Below are 19,369 nucleotides of genomic sequence, written 5' to 3' on the forward strand. Positions count from 1 at the left end.
AAAGCTGTCCATTCAAATGCAGGATTATTATTGGCTATTGCTCCAGGCCTCCCTGAACAATCAGCAATACCATTCATTCTTACTGCTCACAGACAGATCCACACACATATATATACACACACACACACACACACACACACACACACACACACACACACACACACACACACACACACATATTCTCACACTCATAAACACATGCAAGCAAAGTGGTCTTTACTTATTACTCTTTCTTTCTTTCTTTCTTTCTTTCTTTCTTTCTTTCTTTCTTTCTTTCTTTCTTTCTTTCTTTCTTTCTTTCTTTCTGTTTCCTTTTTGGTCTTTCTCCGTGATCCCTGCTTTTGGTTGTGTAATACTCCAGGCAGCTTTCAATGGGCTGAATATAACAGTCTGGGGTGCCCACTTCACTTCTGCACTTTGTATGTGTATGTGTGTGTGTGTGTGTGTGTGTGTGTGTGTGTGTGTGTGTGTGTGTGTGTGTGTGTGTGTGTGTCTGGGACAGTCTGTGTGTGTGGATGTGCTCTGATGGTAGAGAGGTACCAAGTAGGTCTTTCTGTTTATCCACCCCACAGAGAAAGAGAGAGAGAATATAAGAAGGAGAGAGGAGGTGGTTGATTGTTTCTTTTGCAGACGGATTTGGAGTGGGAGTCTTATTGATTTTTCCCACACTCTTCTCTTTCTCCTTTTCCTTCTTTTTTCTTACTCTGCTTTTCTTTTCACACACTCACACTATCCTCCAACTTTTTCCTCATCTTTTCTCCTCTTCTCTCCTTTTACCTCAATTAATGAGAGCACCTGAACATCTGCCATTATGCCAGTAAAACATAGTAATAATAAGTTATAGTGTTAAAATTTATATTCCTCTGTCTGCAAAAAATTTGGTCATGTTTGTCCTTTCATTAATTTTGTAGATCTAAAGCCTCCCACTTTAAAATACTTATGTTGTCACGGAAACTCTAAATGCAGTAGAGGTAGAAACGTTCCAAAAGCAGGATTTAGTGTAATTTTACTTTCTTAAAGGAATATTCCAGTTCACTACAAATTAAGCTCAGTCCAAAAAAAATGTAGCATAATGTTTATTACCACTAAAATATTTTCGACTTGTCTTTCGTTTTCTTCTTTCTTTCTTTTTTTTGAAGAGGTTGGCTTGCATTGAGGCCCAATTCAATGGAAGTGAATGGGGTCAGTTGTGGAGGACTTAAATGCTGAAATGTCAAGATTATGATTTTAGTTCAAACATATGCATTTTTGTGTAAAACTGTTTAATTCATAATTCATAAAGTTATAAAATTATATATAACTTTCAAGAAAAGGTTAGTAAGCTATTTTTCATGCTAAAATCATATTAACACATATTGTTTATGTCTTGTTGATATTCTTTTAAGTATATTTAAGTTTACAGATGGGCTTCCATCATAAATGCCTTACTGTAAACTAGATTTTTTCTTTTTTAAGAAGAGGAGGGAAATTTATTTTTGTTGTAATTAACATTAGCCCCAAATGTTGTGGATTGAGCATATAACTTGCATTGAGCAGAATTGAACTGGATAATGACACTAACATTGCAACATCAACACCATTAATGTACTGAATTGAATCATCATTGAACTGATTTGAGCTGAATAATGACACTGTTGGGTAATTCCATGTTAGATCAACCAGAGGTCCTCAGCTCAAATTTTTAATTCTGTTAATATTTTTTTCTGAAGAAAGACAGACATAAATAGTGATGAAAGGCAAAATATTAAATGCCGTAGATAAATATCAAAGTGTTTAAATACATTTTTTGACTGTTTTTATCTCAGGCAGTATAACGAAATAGTTGTATGTACAGTTGTACCACCCTACATGGAAAGTGAACCAGTCTTCCTATACTTGAAATGAGCAGTTTTTACCAGTAATTGAGAGACATTTACAAACCTTTTCACTCTGGGAAAGATCAGTTGGGGTCCTCTGGATGATGCATTATTATGTTTACTGTTATTACCTTGTCAATTCATAATAAAAGTGCCATGTTTGCAGTTGTGCCACCCTGACATTTTAAGAATATATAAATTGCTGGGCAAAAGTTTTTCAATTATCTCAATAGCTTTAAAACTATTGATATTTAAAAAAAAAAAAAAAAAAAAAAATTTTTATATGAAAGGTTTCAAACCTAAAATGATGCCATAGTAGTTATTTTTATTTTATTTTTTTTATTATTAAGACACTATTTTAAATAGTTGTCTTATTTGTTCAGACAGTTGCACCACCTGACATTTTGGGGGGTTAAGATAACATAAGCATAAAATAATATGTATTATTAGGTAAATAAATAGGTTAAGTTAAATAGGTTCAAACTAAATAGGTTTTATAGAATTAATAAAGTGATGTGTCATGACTTTATCAAATTATTGGACACAAAAATATGTCACGTCATGTCACTGACCCATATAATAATTGTGGCAAAAATGGGGAGAAGCACTTTTCATGTATTTTCCAAAGTTGGCATGTCTGTAACTCAAAAAGTAATAAAAATATCTCAATATGTTTTTAGATTCTGGATCTTAACAAACTTTTATTTTGATATCTTCATTTTAAGGCTCTATATGGTTCAGTCACAGAGATATGGGGATCTCAATATGGCTCCATGAGTGAATTGTTAAATTGTACATAGGGCTGGGCGATATATCACATGTGATTGTCACACGCATTTCGTCAGTAAAGCCGGTTCCCTGATTACCACTAAATCGCCATCACCTGCTTTCGAATGTAGTGGCATTTAATAGACAGAGCCGTAGTTCACTGACAAGCCACGCAATATCGCGTTCATTATCGAAAGCGATTCATCTGCGATATGAACGCGATCTGTCTATTAAATGCCACTACATTTGAAAGCAGGTGATGGCGATTTAGTGGTAATCAGGGAACCGGCTTTACTGACGAAATGCGCGTGACAATCGCATGCGATATATCGCCTAGCCCTAATTGTACACATTTTCAGTGGTCAAAAACCAAATGTGGGTCACTTTGCATACAGCTGATTTTTTCTTTTTCTTTTAAAGAGAAATTTCTGAAGAATAAATAATGCTGAAACTTGAAATGTATCTTGTTTCCCTTAATCAAAATAATTGTATAGAACATGTCTGAGTACAAAAAAACATTCCTTTTCCAATGTTTGTAACTGTAACTCAAGAAGTATTATGTTAAAAGTGAAAATGTGCCTATATTTATTCACATAAAAACAACAATGTCAATATCTTGATTGAGTCCAAAAATATGCTGTTATTAAGAATAAGGAAAACATGGCTACTTAGCTGGTGCAATACTTTTATTTCACATTTGTTTTTCAGAAAACACTTCACACCTCTGGAAGGAAGTTAATGTGCCTCAACTTGGCCATTTCAGTGAACTTTTGGTACTGAGAATATTGTTAAAATTGGTATGTTCAATGCATTTGTTTTGATAGAAAAAAGAAGATAAATTTCGAATTTTAACAATATTTGTTCCTCAAAGACTTCTCTTTTAATACAATAAGTATCGGCTGTTTGAAAAGGATATTGAGATATATTCAATACTACTTGAGTTACAGGCACGCAAACTTTGGAAAAATAATATTTTTGGAGCAGGTATGTTCTATGCAATTGTTTTGATAAAAGGAAATGAGATACATTTCTAGTTTAACATTAACATTTAACATTATTTGTTCTTCAGACATTCCTCTTAAAAGAATAAAAGTATCAGGTGTATGTAAAATGGTCCACATTTGGTTTTTGACCTCTGAAAATGTACAATATAACAATTTACTCATGGAGCCACATTGAGATATCTCTGGGATTGAACAATATAGGGCCCTTAAAATTAAGATACTAAAAGAAAGGTTTGTTAAGAGCCAAACCAAACCGATATTAAGATATCTACAGGCATGTAAACTTTGGGGAAAAAACACAAGAAATGCTTTTTCCCATTTTTGAACTGTCCATTCAACCATTGGCATATAATGCAACAATGATTGCTAAAGACAACTACTTATATAAATTTATTTATAAAATAATGATGCTGCCATCGTTCTAAAGTCATTTCACCCACCTGAAATTTGACTCCAAATCTCAGGTGAAAAATTATTAATGCTTGTCTTTCTTCAAAAAAAAAAATAAATAAATAAATAAAATAAATGAAAATATAACAAAATCAAAAATTTTAGCCGAGGAAGTTTCCAAAATTTGGTTGATTTGACATGGAATGACTCTGTTGCCTTCTGTTGATCTGCTTATAGGTGGATTGAACTTTTTTCTGAAGTGATGAACATTGCAACATTGACACAGTTCTTGAACAAGTTTGTAACAACATTAAAATAAACTGAGCTAAATAATGACTCTGTTATTATCTGTAGAGCTGTATTACATCTGAAATTGAATTGGTTTAACATTAACACTGTTATTGTCCGGTTTATTAATGTGAAGCCACTTTGAAACAATCTGTATTGTATAAAGTATTATATAAATAAATCTGACTTGACTTGTACTGAACCTCTTTAGTGTTCATGCTGACATACACAACCATTTTTATTCTGCTAAATATCCTAAAACTGTTGACACTACTATCATAGTATCAGCAAATTTTCCATTTGACAGTAACTGAAGCAAGTAATGAGATAATTAAGAAAAAAATAAAGAGATGATAGATGAGTAGTTAAACGTAGCTGCAGTGTGTGTATGCTGAATAGGCAGTGTGTGTTTGGACAAATTATTCCATTCTGCCTGGGGACAGGGGAGCTCATGATATCATTATGTTCCCATGTTGCTGAGCCAACGGCGCAGGTTTAATTTTGACATCAGTGGGAACATAAAAGCAGCTTCAAAACAAGTCAACCTCAAATAAATAAAGTATTTTTTTAGTGAAGCGACTGTTGCTCGTTGTGGCCAATTCTAAGATCAGGTGGAAGTTACTGCTGTTATTCTACCAGAATAGAGATTGTATCAACCTGACTGTATCACCTGTCTTTAGCAGTTGAAACAGATGAGATGTTTAACTGTTTAACAGTGCCTGAACAAATGCACATACCTGACAGCTTTTGTCTGAGAAGGAATTTAAGTCTAATTCGTCTATTGTTGTTCACACTTTGGGGGAAATGAAATGTTTTGTTTAAATGGAAAACATCTACATGCCTTTCAAACAAACATAGTCATAACCAGAGAGCAAACGTGCCTTTTTTAACCACACAATACCCAACAAAACAATTAACAGGAAAACACCTGAATTTGGAATGTTGAATACTCTGTTCTGCCTTTATTTTCTTTGCCATCTTTCTCTGTGTACAGTTGACATTATTTCCAGACAACTGTTAAAGGAGATTGAAATATCAGACATTCAGTGGGATGGGCTTTCAGTATGTCATGAGTTTCATTTGTATTCATTTGTTTGCCAGCTGCATTTTTGACACTGTCAAATTGTGTCAATTCAATGTGTGCAAATTTTTTTTTAATACAGATGTCACTCAAAGGTAACTTTGATATTTTAAAACCTCACCTTGAAGGAAAATTTCCTTGTTTTGATTCACAATCTCTGTGACAATTTATTCAGTTGTTTTTGGCCATTTCTAAAACATGAGCCCAACCCCAGAATAAATATAAATGGAACATTTCTGATACATTTTACATTGACTCTTTCTATAAATTCTCTGAAAACCTCTAAAGATCAAGTTAATTAAGGGTCAATGACATGTACATTTTTGTCCAGATCTATTAATTTACATTAAAAATGCAGTGCATACATATGATGACTTGAGCACTCCCAATATTATCCAATTGCAGAGCCACAATGTTAGGGAACACCAGACTTGGAGACAGAGATAAGGTTAAACCCAAACAGGGTATTTATTAACAGTAGTGAATATAACAGTGAGCAGGTGAGCAATGGAACAGTCAGAATAATGAGTCTATTTTCCCTTTACCTGTCACGATCACAATCTCAGTTCACCATTTCCCATCATCCTCTGTTTACCACCTGAACACACTCCCCAATCACCTGTCAGCTATCACACTCATCAGTACCGCTTTTTATAAGCCAGCACCAAACAAACACACATTGTCTGATCTCGTCAATACCTAGGACTATTGTCTTTGCATAAGACTGCTTTCCCCAATGTGTGTTGTCACCTCCGGAGTCCTTGCCTGTATACTTGCCTGTAGAGATTTACCGGTTATGATCCCGTCCGTTGTCATCATCCATCTTCTGCCATCACCCGTCTCCTTCAGCTAGCCTGCACCAGGCAGCACCTGCAAAAGAGAAACTGTGTTAAATCAAGATAAGTTTGATCATCTTTTCATGAACTCTGTTACTTACCTGCTTTACTTGCTTGTGTCCTGCAAATCCTGCAAATAAAGACTCTGTTATTTGATATTACCTTTCCTGTCTTCTTCTGTGTGCGTGACAGAAGATCAGACCAAGTAAAGGATGAACTCAGCGAGGGATTTATCAGAAGAGATTCTGTGCTCCATCTACCAGAACCACCGTAAATTGGAATTATATGTAAAGGAATTCTTGGAATATTGCAACTTAACATCCTGGGATGACGGGAGCCTCATGGCCATGGTTTTGTTCTGGAGTGGATTGGACAGTCATCTAGCACTTTTGATACCATTAGGCAGTCCAACCTTCTCTTTGAAGCAGTATCTTGATTATGTACTGTTGCTAAATGGCTTGTCCTTCACTGTTGGTGAGGTTACCGTCTTCCCTGTGGAGGAAACTGCAAGCCCTACTCCTCCTGTCTCTACCACCTCAGCTCCAGATTCCAGTCTCAAGCCCGCACCAGTCACAGGATCCAGTCACAAATCTGTTCCTTTGAGAGAAATTCACCAGTCCATTCCTGTGAGAGAAATTCGCCAGTCTGTCCCAGTGAGAGAAATTCACCAGTCTGTTCCAGTGAGAGAAATTCACCAGTCTGTTCCAGTGAGAGAAATTCACCAGTTCAGTTCGATTCAAATTTATTTGTATAGTGCTTTTCACAATATATATTGTTTCAAAGCAGCTTTACAGACTGAATGTCAACATTACAATTTGGAGTAATCTGTTATCAGAGATGGCTGTGTCCAATGTTTGTAATTTCAGCAATGTACATTTACAAACAAATCATGCAGTTAGCTATGAATCCATATTAACAATGATTAGGATATATAGCAAAATTTGGAATGGTGCATGTTGATCCAGAGTTTGCATCATCTGAAGTCCTCGCAGGGGTTGGCGCCGTCTCTTCACTAGGGTTGGGTATCGAGAACCGGTTACATTTTAGAACCGGTTCCAAATTTCAAAGAACCAGGGAATCAATATGATGCACACATTTCGATTCTGTTTATCGATTCCTGACTTTTTTTCAGTTATCTTGCACGGTGAATGGTATCTATCTGCTAGGACCTGCGACAAGGACCTTATCTCATCATGCACATATGCAGTTCATTACAATCTGCACTGACTTTTGCTCCAACCTGCATTAATCTGAAGGAATGCACCGTGTTTGGGCCATTCACATGTCACATCTAAAAACGTGTGAAAAGCGCGACTACGCCACTTTCTCCTCCTTTCCAAAGCACTTTCGCTCCCGTGGCGTCTGTCGTTGCTATGCAACCATGAACTGCACTCTGCAAGATGATGAGAAAGTATCAGCAAAGGATTCATTGATTTCTAGCCCTTTCATTAGCTTTACTAGATATATTTATGGAGATGAGCAATAAAACCTGGCTGAGCTTTTGATGTTGTTACGGAAAGGCCGAAGCTGATCGGTTGGTTCTTGTCACATGACCTGCGGTGCGCTTGAGGCATTCTGAAAAGCATATAGGCACACCTGGAAACATTTGAAATAAACAATATTCTTGAAGTATTTGCTCTTTTTTTCTCTCCATAAAAAAATATTGGACTCAGAATCGAGAATCGATAAGAACCGGATTCGATAAGCGGAATCGGAATCGGAATAAGTAAAATTAAAACGATACCCAACCCTACTCCTCACAGGTGTGGAAACTGGAGCTGATGTACTCTCTAGTCACCGTAAGTTTAGCGTAAGTTGACGACCCTGACCTTCCCCTCCATCCTTCCCACCACCACCAGGTTGGCCCTGTCCATCCTTCGTCTTCAGGCAGGATAAGCCGAATCTGCATCCCCCAGGGTACGGACTAAGGATGGGGCCACGCCAAAACGCTTATCTATACAGCTAAACATGAATCATTATCGCTCAGTACCTCTGTTAATACTTTATTGAATAAATACCAAGCAAACGTTTACCTGCACTCTGAGTCGTTCTGGTCAAAATGCATTACAGTAATCTGGTCTTGAGGTCATGAATGCATGAACTAACTTTTCTACATCAGAAACAGATAACATGTTCTGTAGTCTAATATAACACCCAGGTCTTTAACTGTAGAGGATGACCTAGGTCTCAAGGGCCCTGACTGGGCAAAGTAGCCTTAGCTTTTCTTGTTTGGCTGACACATGAGGAGGATGAAAGGCCTGAAGGACTACCGGCCGGGCCACATTAGTGGGTACCTTAAGTACGTAGCCCGGTCTAGGATAAAGAATAGTTTTACTCCACCTGGAGCAAATTCCAAACAGGAAAGAGCAACTGACAAGGCCCGAAGGTCCCCAACTCTTTTGAGGGTCATTATTGCCAACAAAAATGCCATTTTTAAGGCTAAGCACTTGTCAGATGCAGAGTCCAGGGGGTTAAATGGTGCAAGAGATAAACCTTCTAATACCACTGTCAGATCCCAAACAGGTATTCTAACCTGAGCCAGAGGCCTCATCCTTAAAGTACCACAAAAGAAACAAGTAATTTCCCAAAAAGTTACCATCTAACAGTGGACGTAAAGCAGCCAGAGCTGCTACATACACTTTATGTGTAGAAGGGGAAAGACCATCTGAGAATTTGGTTTAAAGATACTCCAGCACTGAAGCCAATGGGCAATTAACTGGATCCAGTTGGTGTTCTCTACACCATGAAGAGAAAACCTTCCACTTCAAAGCATACAGTTTCCTCATTGAGGGAGCTCTAGAATTAAGAATGGTCTCCACTACCTCAGTAGAGAGACCCTTATTCAGGAGTTGATCCCCCTCAGGGGCCACACCCATAACTTCCACATGTCCGGTCAGGGGTAAAATATTGAGGCCCCTCCTGACGGGAATTTCCTGATGGGAATCTCCCACTCTCTCGGCCACGACTGTACCAGGGCGTCCAGTCCCAGGGGAGCTGGACAGGTGAGGGAGAACCAGAGGGGACAATGTGAATTCTCTTGTGACGCAAATAAGTCTACACCCACCTGGCTGAATCTCCTCCATATCAACTGTACCGTCTCGGGGTGCAGTCTCCATTCCCCGGGCCTCAGCCCCTGCCTAGACAGGATGTCTGCTCCCACATTCAGGTGCCCAGGGATGTAAAGTGCTCTCAGAGAGAGAAGTTTTCCCTGGGACCACAGGAGGATCTGATGCGCCAGTCTGCACAGAGGGTGCGACCTCAGACCCCCCTGATGATTTATGTACGAGACCACCAACATATTGTCCATTCGAACCCGAACATGATGGTCTCTGAGGTCTGAGAGAAAATGCTTTAAAGCTCGCATCACTGCTAGCATCTCCAGGCAATTTTTATGCAAAGGGAGATAACGTTCCTCCAACTGACCCTGGGTCGAGCAGCCTTCCATGACCACCCCCACCTTGTACTGGATGCATCTGTCGTCAGTCTTTGATTGACAAGATATCCCCAGCAAACCAAGGCTTCTTCCATATGATCAAAGCCTGAAGGCATGTGCACGAGACATTGATCGTGCAAAATGGGTTGCCCCTTGGGAAAAACCCCTTGGTCCTGAGCCACTGTAACTGCCTCATGTGTAGCAGGCCAAAAGGTATTACATTGGACGCTGCCGCCATGAGTCCTAACAGTCTCTGAAACTGTTTACAGTCATATGTTGGCCTAGCTTTATCCTGGATAACATAGCCAGAATCATGTCGATATGTGTGGGAGACAGTTGTGATCGCATCGTGATCGGGTCCCACACTACTTCTAGATATGTTGTCCATTGGACAGGAGTGAGCATGCTCTTTTTTATATTAAGCCTGAGCCCCAAGCACTTCATGTGATGTGGCACGACTTCTCGATGCCATGCTGCTCTTGAGACTGAGCCAAAATCAGCCAGTCATCTATATAATTGAGAACTCTTATTCCCTGGAGCCTGAGTGGTGCCAGGACTGCGTCCATACATTTCGTGAAAGTGTGTGGAGATAGTGCTAGGCCAAACGGAAGGACCTGATATTGAAACACTTTGCCCCCGAAAGTGAATCTCAAGAACTTCCTGTGTTCTGGAAGGATGGAGATATAGAAGTATGTGTCTTTCAGATAGATTGTAAAAAAACAGTCCTCGGACTTGATTTGGCTCACGATAAGAGGGATTGTCAGCATTTTGAACTTGTACCTCCTCAGAGATCGGTTCAGCTGGGCAACTTCTTACCTGTTTGGGGCCCACTACTGTTTCTAGGACACCCATGAACCTTGGTAGACGAGACCCAAACTGAAATCTGTACCCTTTGTCGACAGTGCTCACCACCCACTGTGATATATTTGGTAGAGTTTTCCAGGTGGGTAGGAATTTTACTAGAGGAACCAGCCTCTCAAGGCTGGCACTCCCTGTACTTGAAGGAGCAACTTCGGTATCCTGAAGTGGATTTATGGCAGAATTTAACCAAAAAAATTATTTCTGCAGGCCTCTTGGGTGAACCCCCCCCACGACTGCTTCCTTGATAGGAAGACATAGAGATGAGATTTGGGTTTGTTAGAAATCGTTGTATCCCGAAGCGCCGTGGGCAGCGGGGTTAACAAATCGATTTCCTGAGGGCTCCACTGTGGAGCAGGTGTAATTTGGTCAGCCTGATACACCTGTAAAATAGCCATAGTGTGTAAACAGGCACCGACTTGACCTGCTGCCATATATGCCTTTCCAACCACAGAGGAAGTGGTACGACACGGTTGGAAGGCAATGCCGAGTGATGACAAATAAGCCGCTAACGTCTCCTCTATTTTAGGCATAACACCATAACCATTCTCTTTGAACCCCGCAATTGATGTATGATGGTGGACTATGGGGCTCGAAAGCCTAGATGAAAGTGGCTTTTTCCAGGATCTCCACACCTCAGTGTGGAGATCCTGAAAGAATAGTAAGCCCTGACATGGAGGTTGTGGTGTAGACTGCAGAAAGTGCTCATCTAATTCGCTCTTTTTGTGCGCTTCCTGTCTCTCAGCCGGCAAGTCGATGTTTAATTTGGCCACGGCTCGAGATAAAACCTCCACTAACTCCTCATACTGTGGTGATTGGGCTAGCGAGTCACCCAGTTCACCTGTTTCAATACTGAGAACGTCTAATTCCTTAGAACTAGACAAACCCATTGTCATGCGCTCACGCGGAGCGGGCTTCTGGATCCCGAACGTGAGTGCTGGATCTACAGGCTGAGGACTGTGAAAGGACCAAAGCTGTCTCAAACCCCTACCCTAGATCCATCTGCGATCCCCATGAGTGGAGCCGCCACATGGGGTGCAGAGCTGGCCGCTCTGATCAAACAATGCCAGCCTGGAGCACAGCGTTCTCAGAAGTGAATGCTTGCAGTGCTCGCAATCAACCCCCTTGAGGGCTGACCAAGCATGTTCTGCTCCCAAACAGCTCACACACAGGTTCTGTGTATCTCCACCTGGAATAAAACGAGGGCAGGGATGAACACACTTCCTGAACTGCTGCTGCTCTTCACTCGCCACAATATATATATATATATATATATATATATATATATATATATATATATATATATATATATATATATATATATTTAATACAGGACAAACAACACCAAATAAGACTGACAGACACAGAGTACTTGCTGAAGATCAGAAAGCTGACAACAGCTGTGAGACCGGCTTTATAGCTTCCGCTTTCCACCGGCACGTGTCTGGGATGATATTGCAGCAATCAAGATTAGACTCAGTCACGCCGAAGGTGAAGGGAACTTTTGATTCACTCGTTTGTGTTGTTTACATTACATGCACTTACGCGACCACGCAAACTGACAACAAAACATTTGACATTTGATGCAGTTTTACTTACTGCCTGCAGTTCACCGAAATGCAGGGAACAAACAAAAGCACTTGCACAACTCCATTGCTGCCCCAGAAAAACAAACTGCATCCACTGTTCCCTTAACACTGGATTCTTTGGGAAGCTGAACAAGGTTATCTTTCCCTCATAACCAAAAACACACTTCTTTGGTGACACTGTTGATTTTGTGGTCTAAAAACAAAATGACAAATCTTTCCCTGCACAGTGCTGCCGACGACGTCCGTAACCCCAGCGAAGCACATTGATGGGCGCGCTCTTCAGGAGAAGTGCCCATACAAGGAATTCTGCCCTTTATGACATCACAGGGCCGTACTCAAAAAAAAAAAAAAAAAAAAAACTTTCTGAAACTTATATAAACCCTGAAGGAGTGTATTTATACTCCGTTATATGTCCATATATCAACTTCAGCCATGTTTAGCATGAGAATCCAACTCTTTAACAGTGTAAATAAGTCAGAATGCATGAAATAGCATTAGACATCCCATTTAAAAAAAAAGATGAAAATGTGTTCATAATTAGAATTGGGTTGTGGACTACTATTAAGAAAGAGGAAATCAGAACTGTTGAGGATATACCTAAAGTTATGTAGTATGGGCGAGAACGGAATGAGTAATCAAGATGGATGGAGCTCATTACTCTTGTCTTGTGTGCTTCATTGCTTACTAACTCCTGATAGATACCACAGGTATCTGAAATTTAGGAGCTGCAGGACAGCTGTATTATGAGCACATATGACAACTTTTCGCAAAGAATGCGTTAAAATTATGATGACACTGAAATTAACATGTAATGCAAGTAGTAATATTTTAAAAAAAGTTATTGTAATGGCATTATAAGACTTTGTTTATCTTTATAATCATTTACAATTTAGTGATTTTAAACTGTAGACAAATGGCTGTTTTATGCTTTTGATAACATGAAAATTTAAATATTTATATTTTAAATCTTTCACATCCAAATAGAATGCACTTTATTAAAATTTAGCTTTCTCTTCCAGTTAAAGAAATAATTTATTTTATTATCAAAATAATTTTTACAATGTGCTTTATGTCTTTAATTAAATGTGTAATGCCACCTTAGTGGTTATACCCTTGCATACCACTATTATCCAAGTGGTTTAGACTGGTTGACATCATTGTAGTTCCTTTTTCACATAGTTCCTTTTTCACATACTGTATATGTATATATACAGTACAGTCCAAAAGTTTGGAACCACTAAGATTTTTAATGTTTTTAAAAGAAGTTTCGTCTGCTCACCAAGGCTACATTTCTTTAATTAAAAATACTGTAAAAAACACTAATATTGTGAAATATTATTACAATTTAAAATAACTGTGTACTATTTAAATATATTTGACAAAGTAATTTATTCCTGTGATGCAAAGCTGAATTTTCAGCATCGTTACTCCAGTCTTCAGTGTCACATGATCCTTCAGAAATCATTCTAATATGCTGATTTGCTGCTCAATAAACATTTATGATTATTTTCAATGTTGAAAACAGTTGTGTACTTTTTTTTCAGGATTCCTTGATGAATAGAAAGTTCAAAAGAACAGCATTTATCTGAAATACAAAGCTTCTGTAGCATTATACACTACCGTTCAAAAGTTTGGTGTCAGTAAGAATTTTTATTTTAATTTTTTTGAAAAGAAATTAAAGAAATGAATACTTTTATTCAGCAATGATGCATTAAATCAATCAAAAGTGGCAGTAAAGACATTTATAATGTTACAAAAGATTAGATTTCAGATAAACACTGTTCTTTTGAACTTTCTATTCATCAAATAATCCTGAAAAAAAATATTGTACACAAATATTTTGTGCAATTGTACACATTAAATGTTTCTTGAGCAGCAGATCAGCATATTAGAATGATTTCTGAAGGATCATGTGACACTGAAGACTGGAGTAATGATGCTGAAAATTCAGCTTTGCCATCACAGGAATAAATTACTTTGTGAAATATATTCATATAGAAAACAGTTATTTTAAATTGTAATAATATTTCACAATATTACTGTTTTTTACTGTATTTTTAATTAAATAAATGTAGCCTCGGTGAGCAGACGAAACTTCTTTTAAAAACATTAAAAATCTTTCTTTCTTTTTTTACATTTGTTTATCTTATATCTAAGAAGTTTTATGCATATGGCTGTAGGTTGTAAGATGTCACCTCACAAAAATTAATGATATTTATAAATTAATAATTCATGATATTTGTAATTATACCTGCTAGCTTGAAAATTTATTTCAAAGCATTTTGAAAAATAAAGATTAAGATGTGTACATTCACATTCAAGGTGTAAGGAGCATTTTACACCACTTTTGTTGTAAATATGTTTTCAAAATCATATAACCAACATGAATACAAATATATTTCTGAGAACATGGCATCCATGCATTTTCAATTTAAAAGATTTTTTCTTTTTTCTTTATTTTATTTGTATTATTGTTTTATTTGTCATTGGCCATAAAACATCAAAAACTGATGCTGGTATAGGACATTAACTGGATTTGCTTTAGTTATCATCTAAACAATTTTTAAACCATGACAAATGCTATTTAAGACCAAATTAAATTTATCTTATACAATAGGCTTGGTCATACAGCTAAGACTCGGGGTACATGGCAGATGTTTGTAAGGAACGTTTAGTACTTTACCATGTGGTCTAGTTTATAGACTCACACACACAGACACTATCACAGAGAAGGACGGTGTGCAGACTAACGTCCATCTGGAAATGTGTTTACTGCAGTCTAAACAACTGTAAATTTCAACAAACAGGTTGTAAACTCACTCATGGTTTCTTAGTTGCTTACACTTCCTCTTCCATCCCTCTAGCACACACATAAGTACTCACTACCACATTTCTGGTGTTCAGTGGTAATTATAGCAGATCAGATCAAATCGTCACCTGTCATCATATCTGTCATTGTATTTAACCGAGCTAAAATATCACAGTACCTGTTTTGTGATACTTCACCTGACCTGCAGAAAATAGCATGGATTTGTGTCATGTTTTTACTCTTTCAGATGGAGTTTTGTAGGAGGTTGCATAAAAGATGAAGGCTGGATCTAATCACAACAGTTGATTTTACTGAAGACAAAATCAAAATAACACTCTCAGAATACAGCAAACAGAAAAAAACAATATATATGGACAAGATCAGACAAAGGACACTTTAAACTCAGGGCTATACATACAAATGTTGACCAGTGAAAGGAAACGAGAAACAGGTGCAGAATCAGTAACGGAGTTTCATTCCTGAATATATTGATGTTTTTAAACAAATTGGATGAGTGAGTGATTCAATGAGTGCATGCACGTTCTTAAACCGATTATGCTTAATAAGCCGACAACGCATGTGGTACTGTGCATTTTCCTTTACTGGCATAGGATCATAAACGGCTTAAGAATAAACCTATGGACAGAGCTAGATTTTTACCCTGATTTACCTGGCATGTAAACACCTTAACTTGCATTCTGTCAGCTTACTGAAGTGTGCATGTGTGATATGTGACAGGAAAGCATCCGTATACGGAAGATTTAAACGCATCCAGCCACAGCGAGTGTTTCACGCTAGGGGAGGAGAAATATATCACAAACTCTGACTTTTCCTTGACCCAAGAAATATAAAAGTTGTGTTCTCATCTTGTGCAGCCAAATGACAAGTGATACAGTTGTAGAAACTTCAAATATGAGAGGAGAATGAGTCTGTGCAAGTTTCTCACTGACATTTTGAAATACTCTGGGGGTTTTTAATGCTTAATTTAGCATCACAACATATATGTATATATGTATATAATACATATAATACTCTGAGTGAAATACATGGGTGCTTACATTTTTAAGTCACCACTGGGGAATAACCCCGGGAATTGCCAGATTATTGATTTGCATGTAAACTGGTAAATCGGGTTATTTCAATAAACTGATTTTTGATAGTTATCAGTATTGGTGTGCAAACATGCTCAATGAAAAACTCATTAACACAGTCACTTGTTGAAAAATCCCCACTGCTAATGCACTGACAGTCTGTCTGAAAAATGCAGAAAAAAAAGAGAGAGAGAAGACTACTGAATTGATACAAACAGTGAAAAGTCCCAGTGCTGTTGCACTAAATAGAAGCACTCACAGAATGCCACTCTGCCAATCAAATTCAAAGACCAGAACTAATTGTTTTATAAAGATTAAAAGTGCATTCAGTAATTTGATGCTTTTTTTAAAAAAAGTTTTAAACATCATTAAATAAATTGTTTTCAATACAATTTATTTTAATTATGAAGAACTTAAGAAACAGAACAGCAAAAGAATCAGAAAAGGTCTTAAACTAAAAGACAGAAAGACTGACAAAGACACAAAAAAAGATGTGCCTTTTTTATTTTTAAATTGGCTGATAATTTAAGTTTAACTGCAGTTTTGTCTTTCTTCTGTTGTTCTTCACCTAATTTAATTGAAATTTTCATGTGATATTGTTATATTGAATGATGTCAACTGAACTTGCCATACATTGACTTTTAGTGAATTGGTGCTTGTCAGTATGGACAGAGAACCTAGGCTCAGTGAGGCCCATGCTATAGCCTACTCATTGGCTCTGGGGGAGGGGACTCAACTATAATCATTTTGTCCTGGGCTCTGTGAATTTAAGCAATGACCCATGTCCCTGACTCAGCCTACCAATCTACTTCAATATCTCACATTTCTTATTATATTTCAGCACCTTTCTCAACTTACCAAACTATCTCAATAACCTTACTACAACTATAAATCTATCCTACCTCACATTACATATATGTCTAACTCAACCTACAACTCAACTACAACTCAATAACCTTTATCTACCCATCAGTCTACCACAATACCTAGCATTATTTAATATAGCTCAGTAATCTTACTCAACCTCAGTACCTCACATTGCTACTTAACAGCTTGACAAATGAAGACTTGTAGGTCAGTTTTAAAATTAATAATACATAGTAAGAAATACATTATGGCCAAAAATATATTTTACATAACTGTGTGTGCATGTGCGTGCGTGCGTGTGTGTGCGTGCATGTGTTTTTGTGATTTATGAGGACACAAATTTGTATAATGACATGGGTATTACACTGGTATTATGATGTAAACATGAAATATGAGAACATTTCATGAGTCCTCATATTTAAAATAGCTTTAAAAGCATACTAAACATAATTATATCATATATTTTATTAAAAATGCAGAATGTTTTCTGTGATGGGTAGGTTTAGGGGTAGGGGTAGTGTAGGGGGATAGAATGTACAGTTTGTACATTATAAAAACCATTACGCCTATGAAATGTCCTCACTTTGATAGCAAAACAAACCTGTGTGTGTTTGTTTAAGCTTCACAGGAGCTGCAATTGACCCTTGACCTCTCCCTACCCTGCAGGTGCATACTGAGAAGGTGATTGAGGTCATTCCTGCTACCTTCTTTGCTTCTGTCTCCCAGGCAAAACTCTCCACCATCTTTTAGTTTCTGTTGTTGTTAACTGGAATCTGGTAGATATTCATCTGTAATCTCCTTAAGCAGCTTTGATTGTTTCAGATGGTTTCAAAACTTTCCCTGCAATTACTAAACAGCTAACCATTCATTTACCTCATTCACAAGCAAAAGAGAGCGTATATGCGACAGAGAAACAGATGCTGCCTCACTTGTTAGCTCTCTGTGCGTCACTTGCGCATCGGCTACCGTCTTTAGACTGCTCGTGATAGCTGTTCATGTCCCTAGAGCGGCAGTGCCGTAGAAGGCAGACGGTTCGGGCTCATGCGGCCAGCGGGGCGGATCGAGGGGTGGAGCCGCTCCCGGTGTATATAGAGCAATTCCATGTTAGTCTGAGAGAGAGAATCCCCTGTCCGAGAGCCGCACGTCACCTAAAACAACTTTAATCCGAGCGTGAGAACGGAGGGAATCAAAACACAGGAATTCATTCACTGCATTGGTGCATGCATGGGAATTATTTGATTCTCTAACTACAGGAATGCCCATTTAGACTGCAACTTCATGATTTCAAAGTCGGGATTCTTCTAAAAACACTATAGCCTATTCCTACCTGTCAGATGTTTTACATGATTCTTTAAAGTCCCGAGGTGTCTCAGTGCAGTAAACTTGAAGGACGGGTTTGACTGTCTCATATCTAGACTCGGTACCCGTGTTGGATCGAGAAATTGTGTGTGACTCCGTTACCGAATATTATCGGTGTGCGGGGCTTATTTCCACACTAGAGGCGCCGCCTTTGCTCTGAACACACACACACACACACACACACACACACACATACATATACACACGCGCGCGCGCGCCATCAGGTGCCAGAGAGACACACACACTTCCGATTGAGTATTCGAGTAAAGGCAGATCAGCGAAGATCACCCAGGACTTTACCAGGCACCGAGTTGGATTTATAAAGCAGATTTGTCCCTGTGTGACAAGATGATGGATGCATGAGGGCCCGCGAGATCAATACACCTAATTAATCAATACCCTCTAAGCTCACGTGAAGATCAGCTCAGCTGGATGTGTATGACTGCATCTCTATCACCAGGTGGCTTTTCAAGTGAGTGTTTCCAAGCGCGTGTCTGGCGTAAATGTGCGCATAAGGTGTTTTTGGAGCCACAAAACAAGCGCAGAGCGACAATGCGCGTGCGGGATTAGTTTAAACTTTGGTTTGCGGCGGAATCGTCAGGGTCCAGACTCTAAACTCGCGTCCCTGTAGAAGAGACTACGTAGATCCCAGATGGGAGCTGATCTGGATTGAATTGCTATTTATTTCCCTTTGTAAAGAAGAAGGGAAAAACATTCCAGTCGGAGGAGATTACAAGTGCTTTTTTCTCAAAGATAATTTATTGTGACTCCTCTCCTTTTTGGATTTAAAAGTCCTGCGCCTGCTTTGGTGCAACTGTTCCGCACCAGGAATTTCGTGTTTTATCAGAACTTGGGGAAACAGCAGTGATGTTTGTGTTGAAAGCAGTGGTGCTCTGTGCATTGCTCGGCGGGGCTGGGGCTCAGTCGTGCCCGTCTCAGTGCTCCTGCAGCGGGACAGCGGTGGACTGCCACGGGCAGAGTCTGCGGAGCGTGCCGCGGAACATTCCCCGCAACGCTGAGCGACTGTGAGTGCGCCGAAACACGCTACATTAACACAATTACAATGACCAGTACTTTACTATAGTAATAACACTGTGCATTTATTATACATTTGGTCCACAAAATAATTCAATCGATTTC

General features: G+C 38.5%; 1 protein-coding gene across 5 annotated transcripts in view; it reads left to right on the top strand.

Annotated features, from left to right (window-relative positions):
- The first annotated feature begins 17,982 nt into the window (after nt 1-17,982).
- slit2 (slit homolog 2 (Drosophila)) overlaps nt 17,983-19,369 on the top strand; it is a 92,877-nt gene continuing 91,490 nt past the window's right edge. For 4 of the 5 annotated variants that reach the window (XM_048197711.1, XM_048197713.1, XM_048197712.1 and 1 more), the window contains exon 1: nt 17,983-19,254. In XM_048197711.1, the coding sequence (XP_048053668.1) occupies nt 19,097-19,254 (158 nt within the window). In that variant the 5' untranslated portion in view covers nt 17,983-19,096. The remainder of the gene's footprint in view (nt 19,255-19,369) is intronic. The other variant, XM_048197715.1, reaches the window with a different exon arrangement.

The sequence above is a fragment of the Megalobrama amblycephala genome, linkage group LG7 (assembly GCF_018812025.1).
Source record: "Megalobrama amblycephala isolate DHTTF-2021 linkage group LG7, ASM1881202v1, whole genome shotgun sequence".
Taxonomy (NCBI): Eukaryota; Metazoa; Chordata; class Actinopteri; order Cypriniformes; family Xenocyprididae; genus Megalobrama; species Megalobrama amblycephala.